The sequence below is a fragment of the Solanum stenotomum genome, chromosome 3 (genome assembly GCF_019186545.1).
Source record: "Solanum stenotomum isolate F172 chromosome 3, ASM1918654v1, whole genome shotgun sequence".
NCBI lineage: Eukaryota > Viridiplantae > Streptophyta > Magnoliopsida > Solanales > Solanaceae > Solanum > Solanum stenotomum.
In genome coordinates this window covers 68,257,888-68,272,958 of record NC_064284.1, presented here as the reverse complement: position 1 = coordinate 68,272,958, position 15,071 = coordinate 68,257,888, and the positions used below count along the sequence as shown (strand labels likewise).

General features: G+C 32.3%; 2 protein-coding genes across 2 annotated transcripts; both read right to left on the bottom strand.

The window, feature by feature from the left end:
* Window positions 1-11,216: 11,216 nt before the first annotated feature.
* LOC125860723 (uncharacterized) lies at window positions 11,217-11,967 on the bottom strand. Its single transcript, XM_049540741.1, has 2 exons — window positions 11,816-11,967; window positions 11,217-11,705 (listed from the first exon to the last, which is right to left on the bottom strand). Exons 1-2 carry the CDS (start codon window positions 11,912-11,914, stop codon window positions 11,331-11,333), a joined length of 474 nt encoding a protein of 157 aa, XP_049396698.1. The 5' UTR covers window positions 11,915-11,967; the 3' UTR covers window positions 11,217-11,330.
* Window positions 11,935-13,054, bottom strand: LOC125859245 (F-box/LRR-repeat protein At5g02910-like). Its single transcript, XM_049538941.1, has 3 exons — window positions 12,448-13,054; window positions 12,111-12,319; window positions 11,935-12,003 (listed from the first exon to the last, which is right to left on the bottom strand). The coding sequence occupies exons 1-3, from the start codon at window positions 13,052-13,054 to the stop codon at window positions 11,935-11,937; spliced, it is 885 nt and encodes a 294-aa protein (XP_049394898.1).
* Window positions 13,055-15,071: the final 2,017 nt, after the last annotated feature.

Genomic DNA, 15,071 nt, shown 5'->3' with positions numbered 1-15,071 from the left:
TATATTTTTGTGGCTATACCACATCACATTCAAATCCTAGCTTGTTTGTTAAGAAACAAAAAGATTTGCATGTGGTTGTTCTCTTGTACGTGGATGACATGATAATAATGGGAAACAATGATGATGAAGTTGCACGACTTCAAGAAGAGCTTGCCCTAAGATTTGATATCAAGAAGTTGGGAGAATTACATCATTTTCTTGGCTTAGAGGTAACAAACACAAGTAAAGGGGTCTTTGTTACCCAAGAAGGGTATGCCAAGAAGCTTGTGGATAGGTTTGGGGTGAAACAAAGCAAAAAGTGATCTACGCCTTTGGAGACTAGCATAAGGCTAAGGCGTGAAGAAGGCTCACTTCTTGTAGATCCCAAGCCTTATCGAGCTCTAGTTGGAAGTCTCCTGTATTTGACTATTACAAGGCCAGACATTGCCTTTTTTGTTGGATATGTCAGCAAAATTATGTAGTCACCAAGAAAGTCACACTTGGAAGCTGCAAAGAGGATCCTGAAGTACAACTCAACATCAGATATGGGCCTATTTTTTAAAAGAAAGAATGACTTGGTATTAATCGGATATACCACCGCAGATTTTGGTGGTGATATGGATAATCTAAGATCAACATCAGGCTATATCTTTCTCTGTGGTGGAACAGGTATTTCTTGGTGCAGTAAGAAGAAGATTCAGTTTCTTTGTTAACTACAGAGGCGGAATATAAAGCAGCAGCTCTTACAGCTCAAGAATGTGTATGGCTTTAAAGACTTGCTGAAGATTTGCATCTATCTATATCAAAGCCAACTACGATCTTTGGAGACAACCAAAGTGCCATCAAGCTCGCAAACAATCCGGTATTTCCTGCAAGAACTAAACACATTGAGGTGGAACATCATTTCATTCAAGAAAAAGTTCTTGATGGAACTTTATATACGTCGGAGGTACGAAGTCAGGAGAATATGTTGATATCTTCACCAAGTCACTTCCAAAAGCTTCATTTGAGTTTCTCCGCGGCAAGATTGGGATAGTTTTAAAAAAATCACTTTAAGGGGGAGTGTGAAAAAAGTTAAAGATGATTTTTTGAGTAACATAGATTTCTCTAGAATGTCCTAGTATAGAAACTTAGGAATTATCTTGAAGAAATATATAGATATTCTAGAGTAGTTGTCTTAAGGAAATATCTAGATATTTTAGAATAGTTGCTAGAAGATAAGTTCACTAGAACTTTCTTATAGATGTATCTAGAAGAGTTTCTAGAACCATCCCTAGACAAGTATAAATAGGAGATGACCTTGTACATTTGCATTGAAGGAAAAATCAAAGCACTTAAAAAGTCTTCTTCCATTTCAAAGTTCTTTTTTCCAAACTCTTTCTTTAACTTTCTAGCTTCCTCTTCTTCTTTAGTTGAATCTTCCGATCTTACTTAACGATCTTGGTCTAGCAGAAGGCTTCCCGAATTATACTTTTCTTCTGCTATTCTCTACAAGCTGGGGAGTCTGTTTTGCTAGACAGCTCCCACAGTCTCTGTACTTCCTTTTTAAAAGATGCACTGTTGATGTTTAAAACAAAGAAAAATGGCTTTCATGGCCTTCATAAGTTCTCACCTTGGCTCTTCAGGAATAATATGTCAACGACATATGGAAAATGAATAAACCTATCCAGAGACAGAAGATAGTACTCCTTCATGGGAATTCATAATAAAAGGATAGGAGACATAATAGAAGTTTTGCAAAACTCGGGAAGGATACCGTGGGCATGCAGAGACATGTTTTAGAATGTCATTTATTTGCCAACAACTTTCTTCTTATTATTAGCAGGTCGATATTTTTACCACTTTCTCTCCTACCAGAGTCCGACCTCTAACTTTGAACAACATTCGATGCCATTTACATGATGATTTAGATGTACCATTATATATCTATCACTGTGACACCAAAATGATCAAAGGATGATAACTACAACAATTATTGCCACAAACAAATTGAAAAAAGAATCAACAGAAATCCACATATTAAAGCTAATCAGACTAGCTATAACTTAAGCAGATCTCGAGTACTATTCGCTCAAGCAGAAAAAGAATTCAAATAAGGGTTGGCTAATTAACATGAGTTCTATTCTCAAACATAAGCGCTAAGGGATAAATTGCTAGCAAAAAGTCAGCCGAACACAATGAAAATCCACGGGTTGACAGATACATGCACTAGGAAGAAATAATTATCAAAAAGCTAGACTAAAAGTGGAAATTTTTAGTTGAAAGATTCAGTCTTTCAATGATTTCTTATAGGGTGAATGGCTTGAATTTCAAAAAAAAATGTGGGATATGATCAGTGCGGGTGTGGGAGGGTGAGATTTATTTACACCAAAAAGTAATTTTTCCTTTCCTGAACCTATTGGATATCTGACACATTCAAAGTAAATCATTGAGGAGTTGCATTGACAAAATAAAAGGGAGAAAAAGGTAAGTAAAATTGCCAGACAAAGGTTAAATGGAATGTCTACCAGCTTTACAGTCCCATGAACCATGATCTTGCATAACTGAAAGCATTAGTTCCTAATCCTGAACTGGATTCAAGGTGCTCTTTACTACAGTTTCTCGTACTTTTTGAATAAAAGAACTAGGTAAGAAAGAGATACACACAAAATCCATTTCTACTTGTCAGTTCAATGAGGGAGAGTATGTATAAGTTGGAGTGTGCAGAGTCACAAGATCTAAAACATGCCAAGTAAATCCAAAAATATTTTGTATTATACTTTCTATTCATACCAAGTAAAAGAAATTAAAGGGAGAGAGCAATGATAAATGAAAAATGGAAGAAATGAAAATGAAAGAAGAGAAACGTAAGACTTTGACGATTTGGGCACTTAAAAGAGTAAAACGTGGTATAATTAATGTGAAACTCCAAGAGCTCCTTTGGTCATCCACAAGACCTAAAGCTGTAGACCAAATCAGTCAATTACCGGATGCTCTTCTCCTTTGCTCTCTTATATACCGACTGATCAAACACTCGTAACAACCGCTCTCTCAAAAAGGTGGCGCTATCTCTGGAATTGACTTGATACCTTTTGTTTTAGTACTTTTAATTACCATGAGCGATATGTATCCTATGTTCATTATGTATTAGGTTATTCTATTTCTTCCAAAATTAAAAAATCCAACTTGATAGCCTTGAGCCGGATGCACACAGGTGGAAAATATGAAACTCCGGTTAGTTTCTGAAGAAGAGGTTTGTGCATTGCCTGAATGTTTATGCAATTGTACATCGTTTATAACACTAATTTTGGGATTTTGATGCTAATGTGTCCATAGCATGAAAGTCTCTAAAAACATAAAATTGAAGTGGATAGTGTTATCCAATGACCATATTGTGAACTTACTGTTGGGTTGTCCTGCATTAGAAACTATGAAATTATCTTGTTTTAAAGGTTTTAGTCGCATGGAAATTAGGTCTTCAAAATTAAAGAGACTGAATTTGATATCATAAAATGAAGATGAAGAAATTGATCATTCCTTGGAAATTGTTGCCCCATATCTTCATCATTTGGGAATTTCAGGAAGTTTTCATGGTCTCAAGTGTACGCTTGTAGACATATCCTCCATGGTTAATACTAATTAAGCTTACGTTCGACATTACATGTATCAAAGACATGTAACATGCGGTATAATATTGGATGTCTTTGATGGATGTAATGTCGAACATAAGCTTAGTATTAACCACATATGATATGGCTACAAGCCTACACTTAAAAAGATGATGACTTCTTGAAATCTCTGAATAATGAATGTACTGGAGGAGACAACAATTTCCACAAATGATCAATTTCTTCATCATCATTATATGATATCAAATTCCTCTTCAATTTCGAAGCGACTAAAATCCTTAAAACGGAATGATTCCATAGTTTCTAATGGAGAACAACCCAACAATAAATTCGCAATATGGTCCTTAGATATTACCATCCACTTCAATTTTATACTATACGGAGATTTTCAAATTATATCCACATGCACATCAAAATCTCAAAATTAGTATTATCAAACGAATGTGTATAAACATTCCGGCAATGCACAAATCTCTTTTTTGAAACTGACCTGAGTTTCACATTTTCCTTTGATCAAAGTTGTAAGTTGAATTTTTTTAATTTGGGAGAGAAACAAAATTACCTAAGCCATAATCAACCTAGGATACATATCCTTTGTGATAATTAAAGTTACTAAAAGAGAAGATATCAAGTAAATTTCAAAGATAAAGCTACCTGTTTGAGAGAGTACTTGTTACGGATATCTGATTCCGTTAGAATAATAGAGAGACTGTGAAGAAAAAGAGCTTCAGGCAACTAACTGATCGGTCTACCGTTGTTGTTTCTTCTGTCTTTTCGCCGGAATCCATGGTTGGTTTTTGGTTACAGCTATTGTTTCTTCTATTTTCTCAGCTGGAATCCATGGTTTGTTGTTGGTCTACAACTGTTGTTTCTTTTATCTTTTCGCCGGAATCCAGATGTTGTTTGCCGGAATCCGGCAACTGATTGGTCGATCCAACAACTGATCGGTCGATCCGGCAACTGATTTGTCGATCTACATCTGTTGTTTGCTGGAATCCAGAAATGCTTAGAAGGTATCGCCCCCCTTTCCGTTCAGTTTTAACTTAGGCACAAAATGAGCAAATTGAGTAATATATTGGCATAAATTTGGTACACTTTTGATCCAAAAGTCCCTAAGAAAAAATATCTCTCTCTTGCTGGCATTTTGTGTAAATTTTGTACTTACATTGATTCAATCTAGACTCTGAGTCCTTCAAGGAAAATAAGACCCAAAAGCATTGAACTGGCTAATGAAGAAGAAGAAGCTGGAGGAGGTTCAGGACCAAGCCGGCTAATAATTAAATAAATATTGAAGACAATATTATATTTAAGAAAAGGGTGCTATACGTACTATCTATGTCCTAGCAGCATGAATCCGGATTAGTTAGCTCAATGGGTATTGTTAGTGAAAATTAATATTCAAATATCAAAATAACCAACAGGTATACTTATGGAACTTGTCTTGCATAAAGTTAAAAAAAAAAACAATGATCTTCAAGGTCCTATCAATGAATTAGATGATACATCATTTTTTTTAACAAAATCTTTCCAATATGAAATTTCCATATGTACATAGATGGATTATTTTAAACCACGAATTCAAAATTATCTTAATAAAAACTGGAAGTAATTTCGTAATAATGAAAAAGACAGATTTTCTTATATCTAGTTCAAGTTTTGGTAAAAATGGTGAATGTTGCCTAAAAAGGTTTGAATTTGTACTAAAGTTGCAGTGCCTTAAATATTTGCAGCACAAATCACTTTTCATTTGGACTTGTACTCATGAAATTGTACACCTAAAAATGGATATATTAGAGTTCGGTAAAAATTATGTAAAGATTTTCATTTCTAAGAAAAACCACAAACAACACTTCTGATTTTGCCATTTAAAGCATATATTAGATTAGCTCTGCTAATTCATTCATATATATATATATATATATATATAGAATAAAGATAAGAGTTAGAACCATAGAATCTCATGAAGTTGATGACTTGGTATACCCATTTTAATATGCTTGTTGTAATGCTTGAAGCTACAATTTAAAAACAAATAAAAAAAGTTTGTTCTTCACTTTGTTCAACACTTTTCATTATTAATATTTATTTTTAACAAAGTATTTTTTAAAAAACAAATTTACCGCTAGATACTTTTATTAAACATAAAAAATATCAATAGGGACAAGTACAAGCAAGGGGGGCTAGACCTTACCTTACTAATCCTAATGAAGTACCTAACTTATGTTACCTAACAAGCATGAAGAAAATAAGAGCTAGAGAGAACTAAGTATTTTCTGATCATCACAGAGCAATTTGTAATACACTCCATGATGATATTACAAATAAGGATGCTTAAATAATGTAAAAATATGTCAATCAAGAAGAAAGTTGAGTTACCAGCCTCAAACTTTCTATTACTAAAGCATGAATTAAAAAAGATTGATTACCCATCAAAAGTAACTTGAAGTATTTTTCTCTTGTCTTCTTCTTCAAACCTATCCAACAACACTTGATGATTCATACCTTCTTTATGGATTTATTGGATCTAGTTGAACCTGTTGATGCTGTCAAATGGTTTTGTTTTGCCTGTCGCATCGGTAGGTGCCTTGGAACAAACTCCTTAGTCATTTTACCGTCCCAACTATGTTTCCTTCCATATGTCTTCTTTTTGCTTTTGTTGCTTCCACTTCTTTGTTGCCTAGGTGATATATCCCCTTCCCTAGCCACTCTATCAAAGCAAATGTCCAACATATTGTCTTCCTCATCTTCATCAAGAGAATCCTCACCCAAATCCACTCCATCTTCATCAAGAGAATCCTCAACCAAATCAATTGTATTTGACACTAAGGCACTTGACTCATTCTTCCTTGCAAGCACACATTTAGGCACAATTACAGGAGCTTCTGGACTTAATTTGCTAATTAAAGCAGGTGGTGAGACTTACTTTTCTTGGATCAAATCGTGGTCATTCTCTGCTAACCTAACTTGCTTTCCAGTAGTCTCCAATAAAGCATCAAAGCTATTCGAACATAATAGATCTCTTGAGGCATTACTAGTATCTTGCCTCTTCTCATTGTCACAAAAGATGTTAAAGTGGGTAAAATAATATATTTTTTAAATATTATACTTTTAATCATAAATAATCAATTTTTTCTATAAAATTTTTAACACATAATTTATTCTTGATAAAAATTTGGGGGCCTAAGCATAAGCCTTATTTTACAAAGCATAGAACCACCCCTGAGTTGGATTACGAAAATGCCCTTCAACTTTTTAATTAACATTATCATATTATTATTATTATTATTAATTAATTATATATATCTATCTATATCTTCTATATTACCTTAAAAGCATGAACTCCTAACTTAAATGTTAAATTAATATAATATCCCTAACATAAGTCTTGACTTTTTTGATGAGTTTTGACTTTTTTGATGAGTTATGACTTTTCTGATAAGTTGTGACTTTTCTGATAAGTTGTGACTTTTTTCAAAGGGTTAAAAATTTTCGATAAGTTGTGACTTTTCCAAAGAGTTGTGATTTTTTCAAAGAGTTGTGACTTTTTCAAAGAGTTATGAATTTTCTAAAGAGTTGTGATTTTTTCAAAAGGTTGTGACTTCTTGGAATGGTTATGACTTTTCAGATAAGACACAGGAAATTTGGTCCTTCAAAATAGTTATTACTATATAAACATGCCCTTTTGTTTTATTGATTTACTATTTTTTAATACTTCAGTATTTTCGACGAAGAAAATTTCATATGACTTGTAATAACGTCAGTTGAAGTTTGTATTAGTTTAATTTTTATTGTAGTGTAAAGTCATTTGTTTTTGTTAACAATTTCTCTTGTGATATAGATATATGCTTCAAAATATTTTTTTCCAAAATTATTAAACTTCTCAAGAGTTAGAGAATTGCCACGATTTATTTTTTGAAGCTCAAGACAAAATATGACTTTATTTATCAATTCGACTTATGTAATTTAGATTGTCAGGACGTTTGCTTTAAAATAGTTATTACTATGTAAACATTGCCCTTTTGTTTTACTAATTTACTATATTTCTTAACATTTTAGTAATTTCGACAAAGAAAAGTTCATATGACTTCTAATAACGCAAGTTGAAGTTTGTATTAGTTTAATTTTATTATTAATTTAATAGCTAATTTTTATGAGATAAATATTTTCATTAATGCAAACCTATATATATATATATATATATGTGTGTGTGTGTGTGTGTGTGTGTGTAGTTGGGTAGGTATTGATATATTTCACGAATGTATTACAAGTTAACTAGATCCTCTAACTTCAAAATATATTATTTTAAAATTTTCCGAGTTCTTTTTTTTAAAAAAAAAAAAACTCACAACAAATGTGAAAATATGTAAATATATATGAATCAGCGAAATTTTATCATCAACAAAATAAATTTTATATTCAGTAATATGGAATAGATATTTTCATTTTGTCCCTACACTAAATTAAAATCTAATAACTATAAAAAAAAATAGTAACATTAATTAAAAGGCCTATTTGTTTATGTAAGTATAAAATTTATTAGAAATTCATCTATTGCACATTAATTCTTTAGTTATAACATTATAAATTCTCTCAGTTATTACTAATTACTAGTATACGTGCCTGCGCGGATAATTTGAAATGTAACAGTTTTATAATTAAAAATAACTAATAAAATGTTTTATGAACTTGATAATATAATTTAATTTATAATAATATAATAATACTAATCATTAACTTTATTTGAGCATATTAAATTAATATTATCAGTACACAATTTATTTTATTGTATTAAAATATTATATCTATAGTTGTATCAGCTACGCTTTTAGTTTTATAATTTATTATGGTGATATTTTTCTAAGGATACTATTAATTTTATGATTATTCTATCTTGATCAAATATGAAATACTTTAAATATTTTTACGTGTTTGTACTTTATTCTTTTTATGTCATTTGAATAAAAAAAATTATGTTCATAATTTATTAGTTCTAACATGTCATATAAAATATTTGATATCATGAAATTAAATGGCATGTTAATACATTTTCTATATATGTTTTAGTTAAAATCAAAATATTTTTTCCGTATTAAATTTGTGTAAAAATATAATATGTTTGTGGTTTTACTTTTGTAAAATGAATTGTATATAGGTAAGTGCACATTACAGCGGAATGATGAAAATAAGTGCTCAAATAGTTGTGAAGAAACGAAGAAAGACATACGCGAGTGAAAAATAAAGAATTATGTGTCAAGAACGTCACAATTAAAACCTTGATGTATATTGTTGTGCATTGCGAGAACGAGATGGTCTACGACGCTCCGATATTTTTTTTTCTTTTTTTATTTCCTCTAAACACAATAAAAAATAATTTTCTGTTTCTTTGTTTTTATATTTCTAAGATTAATATTTCTTTTGTTTTTTTGCATGTGTTTTTTTAAAAAATAATTACTTACAGAGAATTTTATGAGTTTTTATTGTTTTAAAAAATAATTAAAAGGGATCTATAATCTAAATTATTATAAAGATAAAGAAAAAACATGTTAGTAAACCTCATCAAATAGATTTTTTTTTTTAAAAAAAATAATTGTTTGCCTTTTTTTCCTTTTTTCTTTTTTTGTTAATTTTTTCTTGTTAATGCTGCTATAGGAACTACAAATTTATGTTTAGAGTTACATAGATTTAAAATATAAATAGATTTAGCCTATTTTTTTGTACCAAATATTTTAACAAAATATGTGACAGATAATTGTACGTACAAATGATGATGCTATAATTTAGGGTTGTATAGAGAGAGAAACAAGGAATATTGGAATATTGTTATTTTTGTTTTGCTAATTATGTTATAATTTTACATAAATTTGATACGGAAAAAATATTTTGAATTTTTATTTGGATTTAACATAATATTTTTATTCAAACGACATAAAAAGAATAAAGTACAAACACATAAAAATATTTTAAAAGTATTTCATATCTGATCAAGAAAAAATAATTATAAAATTAACAGTATCCTTAGAAAAATTTCAACATAATATATTATAAAACTAAAGCGTAGTTAATACAACTGTATATATATAATATTTTAATACAATAAATAACTTATGTATTAATAATATATTAATTTAATTTGCTCAAATATACCAGTTAATGATTTGTATATTATTATTATTATTATTATTATTATTGTAAATTAAATATATTATTATCTGCATAATACATTTTATTAGTTATTTTAATTATGAAATTAATACATTTTAAATCATCCGCACAACGCGCGGGTACGTTACTAGTTACCGAAAATTAAGCTAGGCTAAAAGTGGAAAATTTTAGTTGAAAGATTCAGTCTTTTAATGATTTCTTAGATGGCGAATGGCTTGAATTTCAAAAAAAAAAAAATGGTGGGATATGATCAGTGTGCATTGGAAGAAATGATTACCAAAAACATAGGCCAAAAGTAGAAAGTTTTTCAGAGAATTCTGAAGTACAGAAATTTACCTAATCATAAGCAAAAAGTATTTACATCAGCAAGTGAGGGTGTGGGAGGGTGATATGTATTTACACCAAAAAGTATTTTTGCATTCCTGAACCTTTTGGATATCTGACGCATTCAAAGTAAATCATTGAGGAGTTACATTGACAAACTAAGATGGAGAAAAAGGTAAAGGCGAAATGGAATGTCTACCAGCCTTACAGTCCCATGAATCATGATCTTGTGGAACTGAAAGCATTAGTTCCTAATACTGAATTGGATTCAAGTTGCTCTTTACCATAGTTGCTCGTACTTACTGAACAAAAGAACTAGGTAAGAAAGTGAGACACACACAAAATCCATTTCTACTAGTCAGTTCAATGAGGGGGAGTGTGCAGCGTCACAAGATCTAAAACTTCCCAAGTAAATCCAAGAATGTTCTGTATTACACTTTCTATTCACACCAAGTAAAAGCAAGGGGAAATGGAGAAATTTGAGGGAGAGAGCAGTGATAAATGACAAATGGAAGAAATGAAAATGAATGAAGAGAAACGTAAGACTTTGACGATGTGGGCACTTAAAAGAGTAACACGTGGTATAATTAATGTAAAACTCCAAGAGCTCCTTTGGTCGTCCACAAGACCTAAAGCTGTAGACCAAATCAGTCGATTGCCAGATGCTCTTTTCCTTCACTCTCTTATACCGACTGATCAGACGCTTGTAACGGATATCTACTCCCGTTGGCATAACAGAGAGAATGTTATAAATGAAAAATGGAAGAAATGAAAATGAATGAAGAGAAACATAAGACTTTGACGATGTGGGCACTTAAAAGTGTGAAATGTGGAATAATTAATGTGAAACTCCAAGAGCTCCTTTGGTCGTCCACAAGACCTAAAGCTGTAGACCAAATGAGTCAATTGCCAGATGGTCGTCCACAAGACCTAAAGTTGTAGTGACTGAATCACTTTTCGTTTGGATCATTACTCATGAAATGGTTTTCTCATGTAAAGATTGCCATTTCTTAATAAAACCACAAACGACACTTCTAATTAGCATATGCCAGCAAAGTGAATACAGAAAATGTTTCATAAGAAACCAAGATACCATAACATTTGGTTACCACAAGGGTAATTCCAATAGTAATTAGTTACACACTACATAGAGAAGACAAAGATTCCATGAGTAGTTTATCAAAAACTCAAAATATATAAGGCAACATTTCTAATATCTCGAGACAGGAAACTACTAGCAGTGAACTCATGCAAAGCTCACTCCTGGAAGTTAATCGCAGCATTGGTGGACGATCTTGGACAACCTAACAATTTGTCGGCCAATAGAGATAAATGTTGGGATAGACAGTTCATTGAACATGTCTCGCACCTTCTTCTCTTTGATATGATAATGACGAAATTCTCCAAAACCGGTGCATTCAATAACAGATATTCTGAAAGTTTGGTAACCTTTTCAAAGCCCCTTTTGACATGATCTTTCCAGCACGCATCTGAGGAGATGACAATCTTAACCTTCTTGAGGTTGTGAAACTCAACGCTTGAAACCCCACTCAGCAAATCCATATTATCTTCTTTGGCCAAATCAAGTAACTCAGAGTTGCAGCAGAAATTGTAGATCGGGAAATCATCTAACTGGAGACAAAAAAAATAATCAGGACCAAATGCAGGTCAGATTAAATGTGACAAACATTTCAACCAAATGAAAAAATGTAAAAAGAAGAGATAAGTTCCAGGAAGTTTACCAGCGTATATTCCAATTCTATGCTGATTGTTTCCACATGTGGCGAGACTCTCAAAAGACCAGCTACTCCGTACATATTAAACGTTGTCATATGCAACATCAGCGTTAAATATTTGCAATTCAATTCTGAAATGGGCAACCCTTTGAACTGCAATGTGCACATGACCTGGTGCAGTAATCCCAACGAAACTAGTAAATAATGGAGAAAACAATTACAACAAAAGGGAAGTACTTCACAACAGACAGATAGTACTTTGACAAATCTAATTGTAAGGACTTTCGAGTTAAAGACAAACCTGTGTGAACCAAGTTCCAATTGTTAGATCAGTTGCATAACATAACTTTTGAAGATTATCTTGGACGAGGGTATATACTACTTGACGATAGTCACGGCAGCAGTCTTCCACATAAGTACTTGGAATGCCTTTGATACAGGCAAAGCTGTACATGAGCTTAGCATTCACTACCGAAGATGCATCAACAAGCCTACACTTGAGATCTTCTCCTGATATTTCAAAATGCTGAATATACGGGTAATAATTTCTAAGTCATCTCCATTTCCATCACTCCGAACATAATCTTTCAACTTAAGTGTCTTCAATTTTAGGGAATTAATTTCCAAGCGATGGAAACCAGTATAGCTATATAATTCCATTGTTTCCAATGCAGGACAGCCTGACAATAATTTCACCATTTCATCATCGGTTAGCATCAAATGCCCCAACTTTATACTCTTTAGAGAGTTCCACGATATGACCGCGTTATTAAAGCCACAATGTTTAACATCTAAAGTTATCAAGGACGAACATGTGCAGAGAGATTCAGACAATGTGCACCCATTACTATACTGAGACCACAACAAAACATTTTCCACTTCTTTTTCAACAGCAAAACTAAAACAACGACTGATTAGGGTTTCATACTCAGGCCTGAAACTGCAGTCTGATAGACTCAAGTCAGTTAAGTCGAGTTTGAACTTTATAATTTTGGAAGAGAGGGAATGTGCTAATGCATTTTGAATAAAGGAGAAATCTTCTGTTTCCCGGTCAGTTGAACATGTGAAATTGAAGCTATCAATTAAAGTTGGGAGACACCGCCACGTTGGAGAAACTAGACAAGTTCTGAATGCATCCTTTGTTGGGAGAAGTGAGAGAATTTGAAGGAGGAGTAGATCCGGCAACTTACTGATTCCTTGTGGTGCTTCTTCCTCTGTTACCTTTTGCTTCTTCAGATTTGTCATCTCCTTCGGCAAAAGAGGGGAGATTGATTGATTGGTTTGTTTGTGTTTATCTCAGCAATAAAATGCTTTGACAGATCAATATTACCTACCACACATATATATGCTATCTTAAAAGTCAAAGAACTTCAGAATTTAAATTTAAAAGTCAAAGATCTTCAGAATTTAAATTTAAAAGTCAAAGATCTTCAGAATTTAAATTTAAAAGTCAAAGATCTTCAGAATATAAATTTAAAAGTTAAATTACTTAAATGTCCCTCTTATAAAAACAGGCGCTGCTTCAGCAAAAGATGCATTTTTAGAAGAAGAGTTGCCACCGTTTTTTGAAAAGTCGTAATCTTCTCGAGACAGAAGAGTTCATTGCTCAACATTGAAAGCATGAGTGGAGTAAGGATTTTACTTTTTAAAGAGATTAGTTAGTAATAGTTAATTCATGCATTGATTACTTGTGTTTCGGGTTGTCCTAATTTAGATATGAGAGGAGTTGCATACGAAAAAGTTTAATTTGTTCGGAGCAGAGCGGAGACACTTAACAAAGACATGGATACTTTCAGATTTGTTGGTTCTGAAGTGTTTGTGTGCCAGGCACTTCTACTTTGAAATCAATTTCCATTAGGCTAATCTGCAGTTGGTCCTGATAATATTCTGTCTCCAATTTGTTCCTGGTGCTAATTTGAGTCAAATTATTTGGCAAAAAGGGTACCCGACCTCGGGAATGTTAAGATTGTTGACTATTCTTGGTGTTTTTGAAGGATCATTTCAAACATGGTTATGACAAACTTCTCAAAATTTCAGAGTGCAACTGTTTTGGAGAAGTTCATTATCATATCAAAGACAAGAAAGTGCGAGAGTTGTTCAATGAACTGTACCCTTGTCGCGTACCAAATGTTATGCTATTGATATTTTCTTGAAATGTTGTGTTTTGCTACCCTACCCTACTTTCTCAATAGCATTAAAGTCTTATGATTATATTGATGCCAAAAAACTCTGAATTCATCAGTCATTATGACATTTAACATTATATTTCTTTCCAGGAAAGGTGAATTGAGAAAGAAGAATGCAATGGAAAAAACACATGATCAACTGGTCTGTACAAACATTTCACAGCATTCCGTCAAATCTGAAAAGATAACAAATTTTATGATCTAGATGTTGTACATTTCTCCCTTTTGAGATAAAACTGCTCAGTACTATCCGAAGGATGATATTTGATTAAATAGGCATTCCAAACAAACCTTGTACCTCTTCCTCTAATGCGGTTCATTTTTTCATCATATGCATCTTATATTTCATCTGATATACAATAACGATAACATCAAGATTTTAAACTGATTGCGAATCTGAAATCTGAAGAGTCTAGACTTTAAGTAAAATGATGAGCTAGTTGAAGCATAATGATTGTAGCGTTGGAGTTATTTTTAAGATGCTTTTTTAGAAGAGCTTGTTGAATCCTGGAGATACACCCATACCGGGTGAAATATCCTCAAGGACACTGTTTTTCTACACTCCTCAAGCTATGAGAATTTCCTACAAAGTTCATGCTGAAGTGTAAGTCTTGGTGAACCCCATATCAAGTGTTCGTGATGAAGGTATTTTCCGTAAGATTTACAACAGTTACTTCTTAGCCCTTAGCCTTTGTTTGAATTTGTACTAAAGTTTCCCTGTCTTAGATATCCGTAGCACGACTCCATATTTGTTTGGACTACTACTCATGAAATGATACACATTATTGAAATATTTACTAATGAAATGGTACACCTAAATATGGATATATTAGAGTTGGGTAAAAATGATGTATATTATTAAGTTGCCATTTCTAAACAAAACCACAAACAACACTTCTGATTTTGCCATTTATTAAAGCATATATTAGATTTGCTGTGCTAATTGATTAGCATATACCATCAAAGTGTAACCAACTATGATTTCTGGCGAAGAGATAGAAGAAACAATAGTTGTAGACCGAATCAGTCAATTGTCGGAAGCTCTTCTCATTCACATTTTCTCTCTTACGCCGACT

Bases quoted from the DNA above. Each gene is read 5' to 3' on its own strand.
- LOC125860723 (XM_049540741.1), bottom strand. From the start codon at position 11,914: ATGTTGCATATGACAACGTTTAATATGTACGGAGTAGCTGGTCTTTTG. The intron at 11,706-11,815 runs GTAAACTTCCTG...TTTTGTCTCCAG, and splicing joins TAGAATTGGAATATACGCTG to TTAGATGATTTCCCGATCTA.
- LOC125859245 (XM_049538941.1), bottom strand. From the start codon at position 13,054: ATGACAAATCTGAAGAAGCAAAAGGTAACAGAGGAAGAAGCACCACAA. The intron at 12,320-12,447 runs GTTTCCATCGCT...TTGAAATATCAG, and splicing joins GGAATTATATAGCTATACTG to GAGAAGATCTCAAGTGTAGG. The intron at 12,004-12,110 runs GTTTGTCTTTAA...ATTATTTACTAG, and splicing joins TTGGAACTTGGTTCACACAG to TTTCGTTGGGATTACTGCAC.